At 40.3% G+C, this 15,254-nt stretch overlaps 1 protein-coding gene across 7 annotated transcripts; it reads right to left on the minus strand.

The window, feature by feature from the left end:
• Positions 1–6: 6 nt before the first annotated feature.
• On the minus strand, positions 7–15,206 carry shc2 (SHC (Src homology 2 domain containing) transforming protein 2). 7 transcript variants are annotated; one of them, XM_080878965.1, is made up of 15 exons: positions 14,921–15,011; positions 14,158–14,208; positions 11,668–12,478; positions 8,522–8,592; positions 6,269–6,329; positions 5,921–6,040; positions 5,226–5,279; positions 5,009–5,060; positions 4,240–4,366; positions 3,099–3,279; positions 2,374–2,470; positions 1,556–1,735; positions 1,005–1,345; positions 747–898; positions 7–477 (listed from the first exon to the last, which is right to left on the minus strand). In XM_080878965.1, the coding sequence occupies exons 3-14, from the start codon at positions 12,433–12,435 to the stop codon at positions 770–772; spliced, it is 2,181 nt and encodes a 726-aa protein (XP_080735091.1). In that variant the 5' UTR covers positions 12,436–12,478; positions 14,158–14,208; positions 14,921–15,011; the 3' UTR covers positions 7–477; positions 747–769. The 7 variants fall into 7 exon arrangements, with proteins under 7 accessions (XP_080735091.1, XP_080735092.1, XP_080735093.1 ...); XM_080878966.1 differs by having other exon boundaries at positions 11,668–11,928; positions 14,921–15,008; XM_080878967.1 differs by lacking the exon at positions 14,158–14,208 and having other exon boundaries at positions 11,668–11,928; positions 14,921–15,206.
• Positions 15,207–15,254: the final 48 nt, after the last annotated feature.

Raw genomic sequence — 15,254 nt, forward strand, 5'->3', positions numbered from 1 at the left:
TGACAGTTTGTTCTGGTGATTCCCACAACTGGTTGATTTGAATAACCTGTGACTTACTAGTCATGCAAGTTGTGGTTTAAAGGAAGAACTTCACAATTACAGGCTTTTCTTCACTGTGCATTAAATCCTTTTGTGATTTCCTGAGGTTGGCTCCTCTCCAGACAGGTTGTCAGTTTAATTTTTGACCTCGGTTGGTGATTATCCAGCTCGGGCACAGCACAGACTGTGGATCCTGGTTGGTTTGTTAGCTTAATAACTGCATGCTGAGGAGTTTATGACAGATGAGGGATATTTGGTTTATCCTGGTAGTCAACAAGCAGAAGTACAGGGATATATCAGATACTGCAGACTCCTTAGAAGGATTGTCCATGGAAAGAAAGTATTGCTGATATTCTTTCTTCCCGTTGAAAAATCATCCCATAATGAGTCCTAGATTCAGTTTTTATGTGATTTGTATGGGCACATAGGAATTTAGCACTGTAGAACGAGAGAGAAAGAAATACTACATTATTTCTACTTAGATCTATTGTAACCAAGTGTGTGAATCTAAATAATCTACATGCTAAAATGTGAACCTCCCCTTTGCAGTTAAAGACAAATTGAACACCTCAACAATGTAAAGAAATAGCAATGCTTTTTAAAATGATAATGTTAGCATGCACTCCTTGCTTTACGTCTGCATTATAATCCCTTAAATTATTCATGTATCTGGTTTGAAAAGTCCATAGTGTATACTGCTATCTTACAGTCCCACACAGGTCCAGGTAATTCACTGCTTCCTCCTCACACCCCGTTTGAGATGAAGCTCACTCTCTGCTGCTACAATAGGCAGCTCATTCTTCAGGTGAAACGAGACGAGGTGGGTTATGCTCTCAAATAACATGTCTTTGGTCCGGACCTTTTTTTTGAAGGGAAAAGCAAAACAAAAGGAGTACACCAGTGTAACTTCATAACAAAACAAATAAGCAGTGTGATTTATTGAAACTACTTCTTAAGAGACTCACCACTCCTTCAGGGTCCACTAGCAGTAAGTGTTTAGGGAGGCCACGGTGCAGGCCGCTTAGCACATACTGGCCAGGATTGGTAGTGCTCTCCCTTACCAGAAAATCTCCATCCCGGCTCAGGAGTTTTTCTGCGTCTCGCCGGCTCATCCGGCTGTGGTACCAGGGCTCACGGCGAAGCTGCTCCTCATTTGGAGCAACGGGGGCTCTGCGTCGTGGAGGGCTGGGCCACTGATCCTCCAACACCCGACCACCTCCCACTCCTCCCTCAGCACCAGAGCCTCCAGATATAGTGGACCCAACACCACAGGCCTCATGGAGTTTCAGGGCATCCTCAAAGGGCCCTACAGAGATGACAAAGGCGCTTGAGATGTTTCACAAGGTTTTGTTGTTTCCTCATAGTGTAGTGGTCTGCCTAACTAGTAAAAGATGCGTGGATAATCGTAAAAGGACGGTGTCAAAAAGGGAATCTGGTGGGAATCAAACATTTGAGAGAAAGTCTGGCTGTCGTTCTGTTATATATATGTCCGAAGATGTCATAGGCAGGGACTTACTCATGTCAAAGAGATCCTTTTTGGGACTCTCTGGTGCCCTGGTGCCTCTGTGCCCATCAGGACCCTGAGTGAGTGAATCCAGGTTTTCCAGACTCTGGGTGTTAACATATTGATGCTCCTCATAGTCTCTGCTGCCTGGAGGCTGACCGTCAGCACACAAATAACCATCTGATGTCAGACCTAAGACAGAAAGGTGCGCACAAAATGCGTTTCATTCACTAGTTTCTGCCCCGTGCTACAGCACTGTTTGCTGCTAACGGAAACAACTGATTATATAAAAGAAAAAAAAATCACAAAATGTCACTTAAAATTTCCAACTACTAAAAGTCTAACTATTATTTTCTATATTTTTGAAAGGAAAAAGTTAATTGTCGTACCTATCTTGATCATCCTCCTAGCATCAGTCTAGTTAAAGATGATAAACAATATGAAGTATGAAGGGGGCCTTATTAAAAATGCCAAGATCCTATTTCTGTTAATTAAGAGGGCAAACGCTGAGCTCCCTCAGGCAATGAGAACTGTGATGATTAGCTTTGTAATACAATAAGGATGGAAAAAAAACAACTAACCTCCTTCAGAGACAATTTAACATAAATATATACACAAAACAAATCTGACAATCCTCATTGTTTAGTATGTGACTAGAAAACGTTGCAACTCATATATTTAAAAAAAAAAAAATCCTTCATTTAAAAACCTGTTTGAAATCCCCCCAGTTAAGTACATCACCTCTATATAACAACTGTATTATAAAAACTAATCTAAAAGGTCACAATGTTTTAGCTGTTACAGCTGCTCCCTGCCACAGGATGTCTCACCTGAGCTGCAGGTTGTCTCCGTGTCCCAGTGAAGCTCATAACACAGCTGACCAGGCTGGTGAGATGCTTGATCTCTCCTGGCTGGTGAGCTCATCTGCTAACACATAATCACACCACAAGAACACAACCTAAATACATCTGGATCTGTATAACCAAGAACTCTCATCTCGTGTCCCTGCATAATGTAGTTTCGAAGCACTCTATTTGAAACATTAGCTGCAGCATGTCACCCTGTTGTGAACAAGTTGCAACAAAGGGGGCAATGGGTCCTTTCACCTGATAGGCTACAGAGAACCCAAGGCTCTTCGTGTAATCGTATTTGTCTTAGGCAATTATGCTGCAGGCACAGTTATGGAGTATATTTTCATGATCCTATGCTTTAATTCCATGTAACAATATGAGGCAGGAGCATGAAAACACATCAGTCACCAGTTCACGAGGGAGATGTCAGAGAGTTCTGTTCAAAACATTAATCCAATACTTCATGATAATGACCAGATGTTTTAGTTTAGTCTGTAGTGCAAGCATGCAGGTTTTACAGTTTTACACAAAAATGCACCGGAGGTCTTCTCGATGAAATTTGGAGAAGCAGAAATACACCGTACAAATAGAAAAATATAAATACACAATATGCAATTACCTCAAAACTGGATTCAGCTACAGTAGAGCTACAACATGCAGAGCCTGATTTAACAGTATTTCTATAGCCATGTCAGGACACTCACCTGAGCTGCTGTCTTGCTCTGTGGTTGAGTGTGCATGTGACCAATGAGGGTTCCACTGGGCCTGAGTCTGGAGTCTACCACACCTCCAACAGGAGGCTCCTTCCCTGGAATACGGTTATAGTAATCCGGCTCAGAGAAGTCCTCATCATCCCTCCAAATTGGTTCTTCTGTCCTGGCAGACCTAAGGAGAAATATACTGTGAGTGTAAGTCTGACAACAGAACTACATGTCCAAATAAAGACAGCAAAAAACTGTATTTTAACCACGACTTCCAAATATGATTATGTATTCATTTCTATAATGATGTTAACGCTACAGCATTAATTTGAGGAGGAAATCAGCGTTGTTAAATTGATTTGTTCTGATCAAGTAACATCTCCACATCCGAAATTGAGAAGATGTTTATTTGAAACCAGGAAGAAACAAACTGCTTGTCTGGACTTATTCTGGTGACTGCAGTGGCATCGCTGCGGTAGCATCTCATGTGTGAGAAAATCTATGTATTTACAACACTGTAAGACTGATTTTGAAGAAATACAAGAACAAAGTATCACATCTCCTTGTAATAAATAAGAAAGAAATCTGAGAACTCTAAACTAGATCAGGTTGGTGGTGGCTAAGCTCTTTCTGCTGGATGCTTAGAATAGAATAAACCTTTATTATCCCACGGATGAGAAATTTCGGTGTTACAGAGCTCTTACAGCAAGTGAAAGTAAAATATAAAAGGAAGACACAAGCAACCGAGGTTCGTATATACAGGTATATACAGGTAACAATGTACAGAATATGTATAGAAAAATATAAAAATTGTACAGAGATATGTATAAAATGTGCAGTAAACAAACAAGCTGGTGAGTAAGATGACCAAAAGAGTGTTAAGCTGCATTATAGAGTCTGACAGCTGCTGGTAAGAATGCTTGGGATGTATACAGTCCTGGGAGTCTTAAACTGAAGTGTTTTTTGGTGCTTTTGTTACATGAAGTCAACATACTAGATTTTTCTATTTGACACGTTGGGATAATTTATGAGTCACTATCCCACCGCTTCACCGATGTCACTGATTTTAAGGAGAGTAACAACAACTCTTAACATCTTTTTTTATCCAGTTAAGTACGTGAGAAGTGGCAGGACTTTCTGTTACCTCTCCACAGATGTCATGGTTTTTGGTGGACTGTGCAGATACTGTTTGAACTGCAGCTCGAAGGCTTGGCCGAGGGTACTGATGACACTTTGGGCTAAACCATCTGAGCACTCCAGGATATGACATGCTGAAAGAAAAAGAGAGAGAGAGAGTGAGGAGTTAAAAAGTTGCCACGAGCTATTCAAACTCCCGGTACAGCAATGAGCCAATAGTTTATTGGCTTCTACATATGTGGATTTTTAAAATATTAATATTTTTTAAGACATCAGCAAACACAATGTTTATTAGCTATTTAATTTCCAACAAAGTATATTTTGTGGTGCAATAGGCTGATATTTTATAACAATACTGGTTTACGACACCGGCATATTACCACATTTTATATACTTTAGTTTTTTTAAATAATTGTGATGTTTAAAAATGAAATACTAATATGTTTACAATGCAAATGATAAAATCAAATCATCAATATTGTTAATAAAATATTTTTTTAAATGATTTTGTACTGTTATTGTTACAGTCTCACCCACCCTAAACCCATAATAATTGTAATTAAGCCACAGACAGACCACATAATACAGTTAGAGGTGGAATCAAAGCATTTTTAAGAAAAAATGTCTATAGATATCGCAATAGTAATGTTATAATCCACAGTAAAAAAGACAACAGACATTATTTTCTAATGCAACTTATTTTGCCTTACAAAATAAACGTGTTTGTCTAGTGGCAAAATGTATGGAAGGAGAAAGGGAACCTTTTTAGAACATACCTCTCTGATTCACTGGGTCTTTGGACACATATGCAACATAATCAGGTGTGTCCTGCAACATATCAGTTTGGGGGAAAATCAGCTCGATAAATCAAAACCATCAGTAATTTTCGAAGCTCGAGACTGTTAACGATTAATTCAAGTCATACATGTTTGCATAGGCAAAATGTTCATTCCAACAATTTAATGGAGAGTAAATGTTAAATGCTGCACTCACTGTGTCTCCCCCAGAGGCAAATGAGATGGACTGCAAGGGATGATGAGCTATCACCTGAAAGAGAAAGGAAGCCATTCGTTATTTTGTCAATGAATGTACAGTACTGTGTAAAAGTTTTGACCCACCCCTCATTTCTTCATATTTTGCTTCCAAGGAGCTAAAATTTCTTTGAATTCTTATAAAGTGGTCTTGAGCAACAGCCCTCCAGGTTTTCTGAAAATCTTTCAAAGTTTTTCTTTGGACATTGGCTGCTTTTTAACTGTTTTCATGTTTTTGTTTGTTTGTTTAGCCACCTAACTCTGGCCTATTACTCATTCAAGCATAAAAAAGGCACCTAAATCCAGCGATGAACCTGTTGTATCTACACATAATGGACAACTGGGCAAAGTCCCAATTAAAGGTTAAAGGTTTGACTCTGTACCTCACAAAAGTGGTATTTATTTATAATATTCACATAGGAGTGTAAAATTGTTCACTACAAACTTCCAACAAAGAATTTTTTTTTATCTCATCAGTGATTTCGCACATATTTTACCCAGTGATTAACAGTTAAGAGAAAATATGCTAACGTCAATGTAAAGCTAAGCTATAGGAATAAAGAAAAATGCAAAAATAATAGCTGGCACATTATAAAGGTCTTAATCACATTGTGGTCATGCAAGTACATTCGCCACCTTAATTAAGTATCAGCTAACCTGTCGTGTGGTAGGAATGAGCAGATTAATACCATCGATGGAAATATTGACTGCGATGCTCATGCCTGCAAATCGTAGGTTACTCTTCCCCATGACTGACTGCAGAGCTTTGTTTGGAACCTACAAAATAAAGGATACGATGAAAATTACAGTTATATAGCTTCAGTTGTAGATACAGATAAAAATGTCATACTGTATATTAGTTACCAGAAAAACAGCCGCATGGAGCAGCAGCAGTCCTTTCTACCCTTTGTTGTTATTTTAATACATCTTGTGTGTATATAAAATTACTATTGACTGCTTGTCAAAAGTACTGCATGTATGTTAGAATTATAAATTACTGTTAACCTTCTTCCTCCAAGCCCCCTTTCCACCTGGCACAGCTTCGCACAGTCTGTTGATGGCTTCCCTAAAGAGAAACATGAAGAAAGATTTCAGATCAGACTAAAGACGAATATACTGGTCACTGATTATCAGCCATTTGTAATAATAATAATATTATATAACGTATAAATCATATGGACTTGTGTTGTCTGTGCAAAAATACAGAAAACTGAGTCACAACACAAAACGCCGCCCCACAGCAATGGAAAACGTTAGGTTAAACATGAACAGACGTTTTCCCTTCCTCCAAACAAGCCCATAGGTCGTAGGCAAATCGTAGTTCAAAGGTCACGAAAATAGATAAGAAAGTCACAACATTCTTATCCATTAATGTTGGAAATGTTAACCCGAGAAAGAAAACAATAACAGCATTCATCTGTTGATGAATAATTTGGGAATTTAAATTCCCAAAGTATGGGAGAATAAACAGCATCAGATGAAGAAAATAAAAAGTAAATAGTGTATAAGACCTCTTTAGGGCATTAGCATTAGCATTTATTTTCTGCAGTGCAATTCTCCCTGCACATTTGTTACAAGTTGGCGATAAAACTGATATAACTCCTGGGAATGACTGCCTAATGGGCATTTAAAGGGTCTGTCCCTGTGTGAGCATGATGGCACGGCTGAGCCATAAAGTGGATTTGAGGCGAGAGCTCACACGCTCTCTGCCAGGGGACAGTGGGAACAATCAAGAACCTAGCTGCCCCTATCAAGTGGCTCGTAAATATTTAAAAAGCAGCGTCCCGGGCCCCATCTCGAGTAAAAGTCTTCTCAGGGATTTTTGAAAAACACCACAATGTTCGAATGACTCATGCTGATGAGAGAGCAGAAGGAGGAGGAGGAGGAGACAGAGGAGGGGGGGAGAGATGAGCTGTTGTTTTCGACTACAATAAAATGCTGCACCTCGTTTCACTCATTTTGCAGTTAAACGGCAAAAAACACAGAGAGGACTGTTAAGAGAAAGCACCTTCTTTAAATCCTGGAGCTGAATTACATTTTTGAAATACTGGAAGCTACTGACTGTTTCGTTGTGGTCTTCCAGGACTAAATCAAGTTGTGTATAAGTCAGGAAGCTGAAGAATGGCCTGTTCTGAATGGATATGTAAGCCCTTACTGTGCTGCCTTTAAATGATATCCAGCAATTCACATACACACATATCACGACTTTGGCAAACAAAGTAAGGAAAGACCCAGGAACAAAAGCCTTGTGTTGTTAGCATCATGGAGGACTTGAACCTATTTTGAATTTTTAAAAAATGCCTTATGTGAGCTACTAGGTGAAAAGGGCCCCTCTGACCTTGACCGAGGGGTAAACACACTTAAATGGGACTTTAAAATCAACCACGACAGGAATGCAAACAAAAAACATTCATCATTGCTGGAAATAATCATGACTCAGTCAGTCACATAAAAACAAGACCAGACATAGCCATCTTACTCTCTATGGCTACTCCCAGTGCAAACATTTTGTTTTGCTGCTTTGTTTTGGACATCTTCCTCCTCCTCCTCCTCCTCCCCCCTCAAGAAGTTACAGCCGCAGACATTATCCAGCAGGGTGCGTTCATGGGGACCACTGCAGCTTTCTACAGTCATTAATGAACATCATCAATAATAGATCTCCCTCTCCATCACTCCATCTCTGCTACCTCCTCCCCCCTGCACTTAAGCCTCGGATGCACGGTGGGCTCAGATTACTGCCGATCGATTGTGCAGGAGAGAGGAGAGGGTGAGAGACAGAGAGCGAGGCAGACAGGGAGGGAGTGGGGAAAAGGACTTCTCCCATGAGGTTGAGGACTGCAAAAAACCCTGTTTTTATAACAATAACATGACGTGTAGGGCATAAAAACACCAAGACACAGACATAGTAAGGCCCTGAGGCATAGTTTAATGTGTAACCTTCTGGCCTTTGATGCCAGTGAACACAAATACAGCAGCTCTGTTTATCTCTTAACAGTCCCACACTATAACTGCTGTCTTCATGCATGTAGTTCTTGCAAGTGCATGAGTTATTGGACAGCTCCACTGCAACGTAAACTTGAAATTCAAAGTTGTGGCTCTTGATCAAAAAAGACTAATGTGACAAGTGTAAATCTATTGGCCATGCTAAAGCAAAAGTATTTATATATAGTATATATATATATATATTTTAAAAAAACTCTTCACACTTCAATTAATACTACACATCTACACTGTCAGATATGACGGTTACCAGCTTACCTTGTCACTTGAGTGCGTGTGGTGAAGTCCAGGGATCGCATTGATTTCAGCACCTCAATGCATCCCATGTACTGTAAAGAAAAAACCAAAGGGAGAAAAATCATTAAAATCTAAGTTAAATACCTTATTTTTAATTTAAAAATAAACTCATGATATGTTCAAATATGTTTTATGATCTGAAAAGATAATTGAATGAAACTATTCAAAAATACAGAACTATAAACATGCGCTGCATTTAAATTAAGTTTGTATTTTTAACTACACCACAACACTTCCAGAAAGAGATGTTACGTTCACAATAGACTATACTCTGTTGGTACATGTGATTACTTTCAACAGTAATCTAAATCAAATCCCCATATAGCCCATTAATGTAGTGTCCTCCAGTGGGAAGGTCCCAGCTGAGCAGCTTCCTAATGCCTGTCAGGTTGGGGTGCTAATGGCACTGTGACTAGATTAGCAGCACTCAGAGCTCCAAATCATGGATAAACTGCAGCTTCTCAGCCCTCTGGGGGATGTGAGTGTGTTTGCGTAAACAATCAGCATGTGAGTACGCCCTCTACATCTTATTTGCATATCTGTGTGGTTATCATGAAAAGATGAAGTGGTGAACGAATTGCTTGGCATTTGTTTGCCTGCCATAATCAGTCTCTAAAAACCAACTCGGAGATAATAACTCATTTAAAAAAGCTTCTACCATCTACCACATTCCTGCTGCATAGGTAAATAAACCCATGAATACGTAAAAACAACAGATGCAACATTGAATATTAATAATTAACATTTTTTCCTGTGTTTTTTGCTACACTGATTGAATCGCAGCCTCCTTAAAAACATGTGACACTCATCTTAAATGCAGCACATTGCATTGGGGATGTAAAGCACAGCTCTTTGTGAAACTTATTTGGAGAGACGGAGAGAGAAACAGAGTGGGACCTCTGAGCCAGAGAACATAACGAGCTCACTAACAAGATTTGGACATGAGGGACATCTTCCATCAGAGAAATTGTCCCTCTCTTTTTTCTTTCCCTCTCTCTGCCAATGCTTCCATTGTCACAAACTCAATCTACTGATGCAACATCCCTACTTCTATCACCCTATCTGCACTCTTGTCCTTTTGGCCAAGTCTCTTGCACACTATTGCTATGACTACAGGGACGTAGACTTTCCAAGACACATTCCTTAGAAATTTAATAACATTAGCATGTCCTCTTTAGCCGTGTTTTGCTGTAGCGGCTGCCTTTGACATAAATAATTGCCAAATTATATCGTTTGTCACTGTAAAAGATTTCCAAAAGAAGTTTATTAGCCAATGTGATCAGATTTTACAACAAAACAACAGCCATGTAGTAAAGGATGATCAGATAAAAGTATGTGATTAGTTACTCTCTATTCCTGGTTAACTGCACACTACGCAGAGCATATTCAAAAATATATGACAGTAAAATTACAACAACTCAAGTCTACGGACCCTTCTAGAAACTGCATCAATTAGCAACAGGCAATCACATTGCAAATATTTATGCTTCGCTTTGATAGTGAAATAAGTGAAAAACACAAAATAGAAACAGTTTGTCTCTCTCTCTGCAAATGATTTAGCAGAAGCGGTGTTTTGATGGTCGGTGCAAAATCCTGACTAGCAGAGGCGGCAGATGCAGGCCAGACACAGATCTCGACGTGGCTATGCAGCGAGAGAGAGGGAGAGAGAGCGAGTAAGAGCATTGCTAAAAATCTGATTTGTGTCTTTCCCAGCAGAGGAGTGGATATGTATGAATATGTGAGTGAGAGAATGAGAGTCGCTCAGCATAGTGGCCGTGCTGCTTAAAAATGGCAAGGTGCAGCAGAAATCAACCATCACTCTGACACTAATACATGCATTTCAATGGCATAGATTTCCCATTGAAATGCATGCTGCACATACATGTCTCCTGAAGTACTACGTTAAGAGGCGTGAAACACGTTCAAACACTGGCTCTTTCAGGTCATCTGCAATAGTCAGAGGGCATTTTCTGATGACAACAACAAGCTGTTAAAAGCCTGGTCCCATCATTAATATGATTATGAGTCAGATATGAAAAGAGCACTTGTTATCCATTTCAGAAAGCCCTTCCTGGCTGTGAGAGCTCATATGTAATCGACATTTGGACTGCTCCCATACAGATCCAACCATCCTCTTCCACATCATATGATGCAAATGACTGTGATTAAATGTAATTGAATATGGGAATGAATGGTGCCTGTATAATGTTATTAGAAAGCGTGCTTGGGCCCCAGTCTGGGCTAATCAAGAGTCATGTCATTAGTTTGAGGAGGAGGAGAGCACAGGGGCAGAGGTGAACAGTTATGGGGGATTGCTGAGGGGACATCGAGCATTCTGCTCAGGCTGGTAGCCCTTTGTAAACACAGCGAGCTCGGATTGAGAACAAGATTTCTTTGAAACTCAGATTTATCTATATCATTTGAAATGATCACATTCATTTCTATATGTATCAGTTTATTTTGATACAAATTTACAGAATAATAAAAAAGCTTTATTGAGCATATTTTCATGATAATGAAATAAACATTTGGTATCGACTATGCTGAGATGCTGTAAATAACATTTTATGGGTAAAATCATAATAATTCATTGCACACAAGAACGTAAACAATCCCGAAACAAAACAAAGAGCAACCACTCCCACAAGCTTGCAGTGGGAGCTTACAATCAGACCTAAGTTACAAGCTCTATAAATACAGATTCTCATTGTTTAAGTACAGTATGATAAATTCTACCTTTGGTAAACAGTGCAGCTGAACCACAATCCTTTCTACAGTCTGTACACATAATTTCATGGTTTATCTCTCTCCACCCTGACGCCTGCATGCTGTCTCCCAATGAGCAACGCTCAGCCATCTATCTGGATTAAATTATGTGTTCCCCAGTCTTCCCACATGAGCTGCATAACAAACTGCCTGATAGTGAGGTGTCCTTTTGTCTTCTGTGCAGTCAGACAGAGAATATTTAAGTGGGGTCATATATTTAATATTCTGCAATTATCTTGTTCTCTTTACTCATTGATGAGCACCTGAAAAAAGTTACTGCATATTTCCTTTGGTTGTTTTTTATTTCTTTGAAGAAAATAAAAAAGTGCCAGCTAGCTTACCCTGACAATGTAGGACGCTCCTTGTCCTACTATCTTCTTGTCAGGGTGCAGCCAGCCTTGAGAGGGTTTGTGGATGAAGCTGCCCTTCTGGTTGAAGTCCTCTCCCCCAAGCCACATGCCTTCGACCCTTGTGCTGCGCGTCATTCCCGATCTGAAGTTGCTGGAGCCACCGGGGCTCGCCATGACCTCTGCGGCTCCAAATACGTGCCCCCCTGGACTGGCAGAATTTGCCGCTGCTACTGCTCGCTGCCCCCGAATGGCCTGTAGGGAACAAGGAGTGACACACACCGGGTCACAGGAGTTAAGCACTGCTGCAAGGCTCGCCACTGGGCCACTGGCTGAGGCTCCACCACCAGGCCTGTGTGATGATGAAGAAGACGTGACAGAGGCCTGGGAAGTAGCTGCCGCTGTCTTGCCCGAGTCCTTGCTAGAATTGGAGCTGGAACTGGAGTTGGATGGACTCCGGCTAAGCAGGGAGTTGGAGAATTTCCACTGAGGCATCTTAGGAATGAGCATGCAGAAGGTTGTCGTGGCATCTTGTTCCCCATCCAGGCAAGGAGAGTCGGCCAAGGCCATAGCCCCAGCAGAAGAGGAGGACCTGGCACTGGGATCCAGGGGAGGCAAAGGAGGCAGAGGAAGGCTTGGCGTGGAGGAGGGAACCACTGGTGTGGCCACAACTTTGCCGCTCATGGCTAAGCTCTGCATTAGGTCGTCGGAGGAGGTCACAGACTCATTGCGAAAGCGGTCATACTTTGGCTTAAGGAGCATGCCCGGAGTAGCCGCCTGAAGCAGGACCTGTGAGTGGGGATAACTGCCACAGGATGGAAGAAAAAGGGGAAAGGGGGGAAGGGGAGGGGGAAAGGTGCAAAGAAGGAGGAGGAGAAAACTAGCAGGAAAATCTTGTTGGTCTTATATCCTTGTCAAAGTCAACTGAATGCTGTCTGGTCCTCTCCCGTTCACACACACACACTGTCCCGCTCTCATGCTGCTCTCCTCACTGAGCTGCCCCGCTCCCTCTCCCTGCCTTAGGCAAGCTGTGCTCCCAGTCTTGTTCTCTCTCTTCTCTCTCTCTTTGGATGATGTCATTGGTCTATTAGCCCTGCCCAGCTGCTCTCAGACTGTATTAGCCAAATCACATCTGCCTGAACCACCCGGCTCCCAGACACACGTACACATTGACACTACAGAGCACCTGTGTTTCTACATAAAGTACATTCAGCAAGGCAGTAATTGGAGCCAGTAATCATTACATTTTGGAATCTACTCCTCAAATGAACTCTATGCCAGCATTTGACCTCCGACAATAAAAAAAACAGTGATATTAAGATTATAAAAAAGGCTGCATTGCTTTTAAGACGGTAAAAATATGACTGAAATAAAACGATATATCCATCCACTTAACCACTTAACCAGCTGGGATCCCAGCTAACACTGGGCGAGAGGCTGGAAACATCCGAAGCATCTTGCCCATCCATTGTCAGTTCATTATCATTTGGAATTTTTCTTATCTATGGATTTTCTGTTTATTTTTTATCCATGCCTTCTGTATTTCAACTGTCTCTGCATTTTGATAACTAACACAAAATAATGTCCTTAATTTAAATTCACATGTTCAAAAAGTAACCAACACTACTGTAAATCGCATAAAAACAAATAACACAAATGTACAGCAACAGAAGAACAAAGCTCTAGAACTAGCTAAATTGAGATATAAAGTTAAAATATTTAGGGTATTGAGTTTGGATGTTGATGAATATCAGAAAATTTCCTGTCCATTTAGTTAAAGTGAATTTTGTATGATTTGATGTATGCTTATAATTGATCCTGGTTATAGGCAAAGACTTCACAAAGAAAACAATGCAGCCACTCTCCTAAGGGACTACATCTCTAAAAACATCCACCCTATTCCATCTGCCTGAATTCCCTTCCCATCTCCCTCCCAACCGTCTCCCAAGAGAACAATCAGCCATCTCAGCAAGATCCTTTTAGCTGCTCTCTCTTTTTCCCTTTCCCCCGTTCAACCTCTTTCCTGCTTCTCTCTCACAACTGCATTCCTCCGTCTTACACAAAGGCAACAGAAGGTACGCATCAGGAGTCAGGATTCTCTGTGAGAAACATAAAGCGAGTTAAACGATGATTTTCAGTCGAATCACGTAAACAGGTACAGTAGTAAAAAGGATACTGACACAGAAGACAGAAGGAAAACCTATTCCCCAAAACAAGTTTCTAGAAATATATTGTGTCTAACCCAACACTCTGTCATGCCAAAAAGCTGAAGAAAGGTCTGTAATTCACGGGATTTCTACAGCGCTTCAGAGAATCTGGAGAACCTGGAGACCATGGCATTTATCCAACACCAACTCTAGAACAACTACAGTAAACAAACTACAGCCCAATTCATTCAGAACAATAGTAACAAGATAATAGATTATACAGGCATGCGACTGACACATTTGCAATCTTAAAGTTAGAAAGAAGCATGGATCTTACCTGTGTCAGGCTCTGAGAAAGCTGCTACATGACCACTGCAGTGGTTGTTTGCTAGAGTATAAAAAGTTACTGATAAACCAGATGTAATCGATGCATGTTGACAGATGCAGTAGCCTTTCTCGGTATTTTCTGTTCCCCATTTTCCCTGGCAAAACACTTGAGTGTCATGTATAAAATTAAAGTGTTCATGTTATTTCCTCAAACTCTTACTTCCACTTTCATTCTACAAATGATACCAATTCCAATTTAATTCACACATTTTTTTTTCTCTGTATTTCAAGAGTCAACGGATTTACCTCATGAATTTACATATACAAGTGGAACAAATCCTGCTCTGAATAACACACCACTCATTAGCAGCCACTGACACAACCTAATACAACAAAACGTCATAAGGTACCTGCAGCACAGAAAATTTAAGCTGTTATTTGGTTAAAATGTAAAATGAGTTCGCAGTAAGTTAGTAGACTGAGAATATAATGCTATTTATACAAAACATATATATACAATTTGGCTATGAAAGTTGGGTGTAAACGACCTGCATCTTGACTGTACTGTTTAATCACTTACTGATAATGCTGATGGATGCTTTTCTAAATATTTTTGCCATATTCACTTTCAGTGTTCTATGACAAAAGTGCTTTTTAAAAATAATAAAATGTATGTAGTCATGCTAAGTGTTCTGCGGGGCTCCGTAATATTCCCATGCTGTTGTGAATACACCACAGGTCGAACAGAAAGTATAGAAGTGAATCATACATACGATTTCACCCCCAGTGGATACATCGCCAACCCTGTGTACTTTTCTCCTGAAAGTTTACCCTCCGTTGTCGGCTCGTCTACGTCAAAAGTCCTCTCTTGCAGAAGATCAACTACGTAGCAGAGATAATTGAGAGCCGAAGATCTTTTACTGTGTCAACTTCTCAACATATCTGACAAAACGACCACAAACTTTTCAAAATACAACACAAACCTTGGGTTTAAAAAAATCAAAAACGTATTTTTTTTTAAATCTTATATATAGCCATTCCTAATATACCGTTAAATGTACAAATTCTATCGCGATAGCGCTTCGCCTCAAGGCTTGTGTTTTCCTT

Source organism: Rhamphochromis sp. 'chilingali' (assembly GCF_963969265.1).
Source record: "Rhamphochromis sp. 'chilingali' genome assembly, chromosome: 3".
Taxonomy (NCBI): Eukaryota; Metazoa; Chordata; class Actinopteri; order Cichliformes; family Cichlidae; genus Rhamphochromis; species Rhamphochromis sp. 'chilingali'.

Coding starts and splice junctions, on each gene's coding strand:
- shc2 (XM_080878961.1), bottom strand. CDS start 14,943: ATGTATCCACTGGGGGTGAAATC. Junction 6,330..8,521: donor ACACGCACTCAAGTGACAAG/GTAAGCTGGTAA, acceptor GTTTCTCTTTAG/GGAAGCCATCAACAGACTGT. Junction 5,280..5,920: donor TCATTCCTACCACACGACAG/GTTAGCTGATAC, acceptor TTTCTCTTTCAG/GTGATAGCTCATCATCCCTT.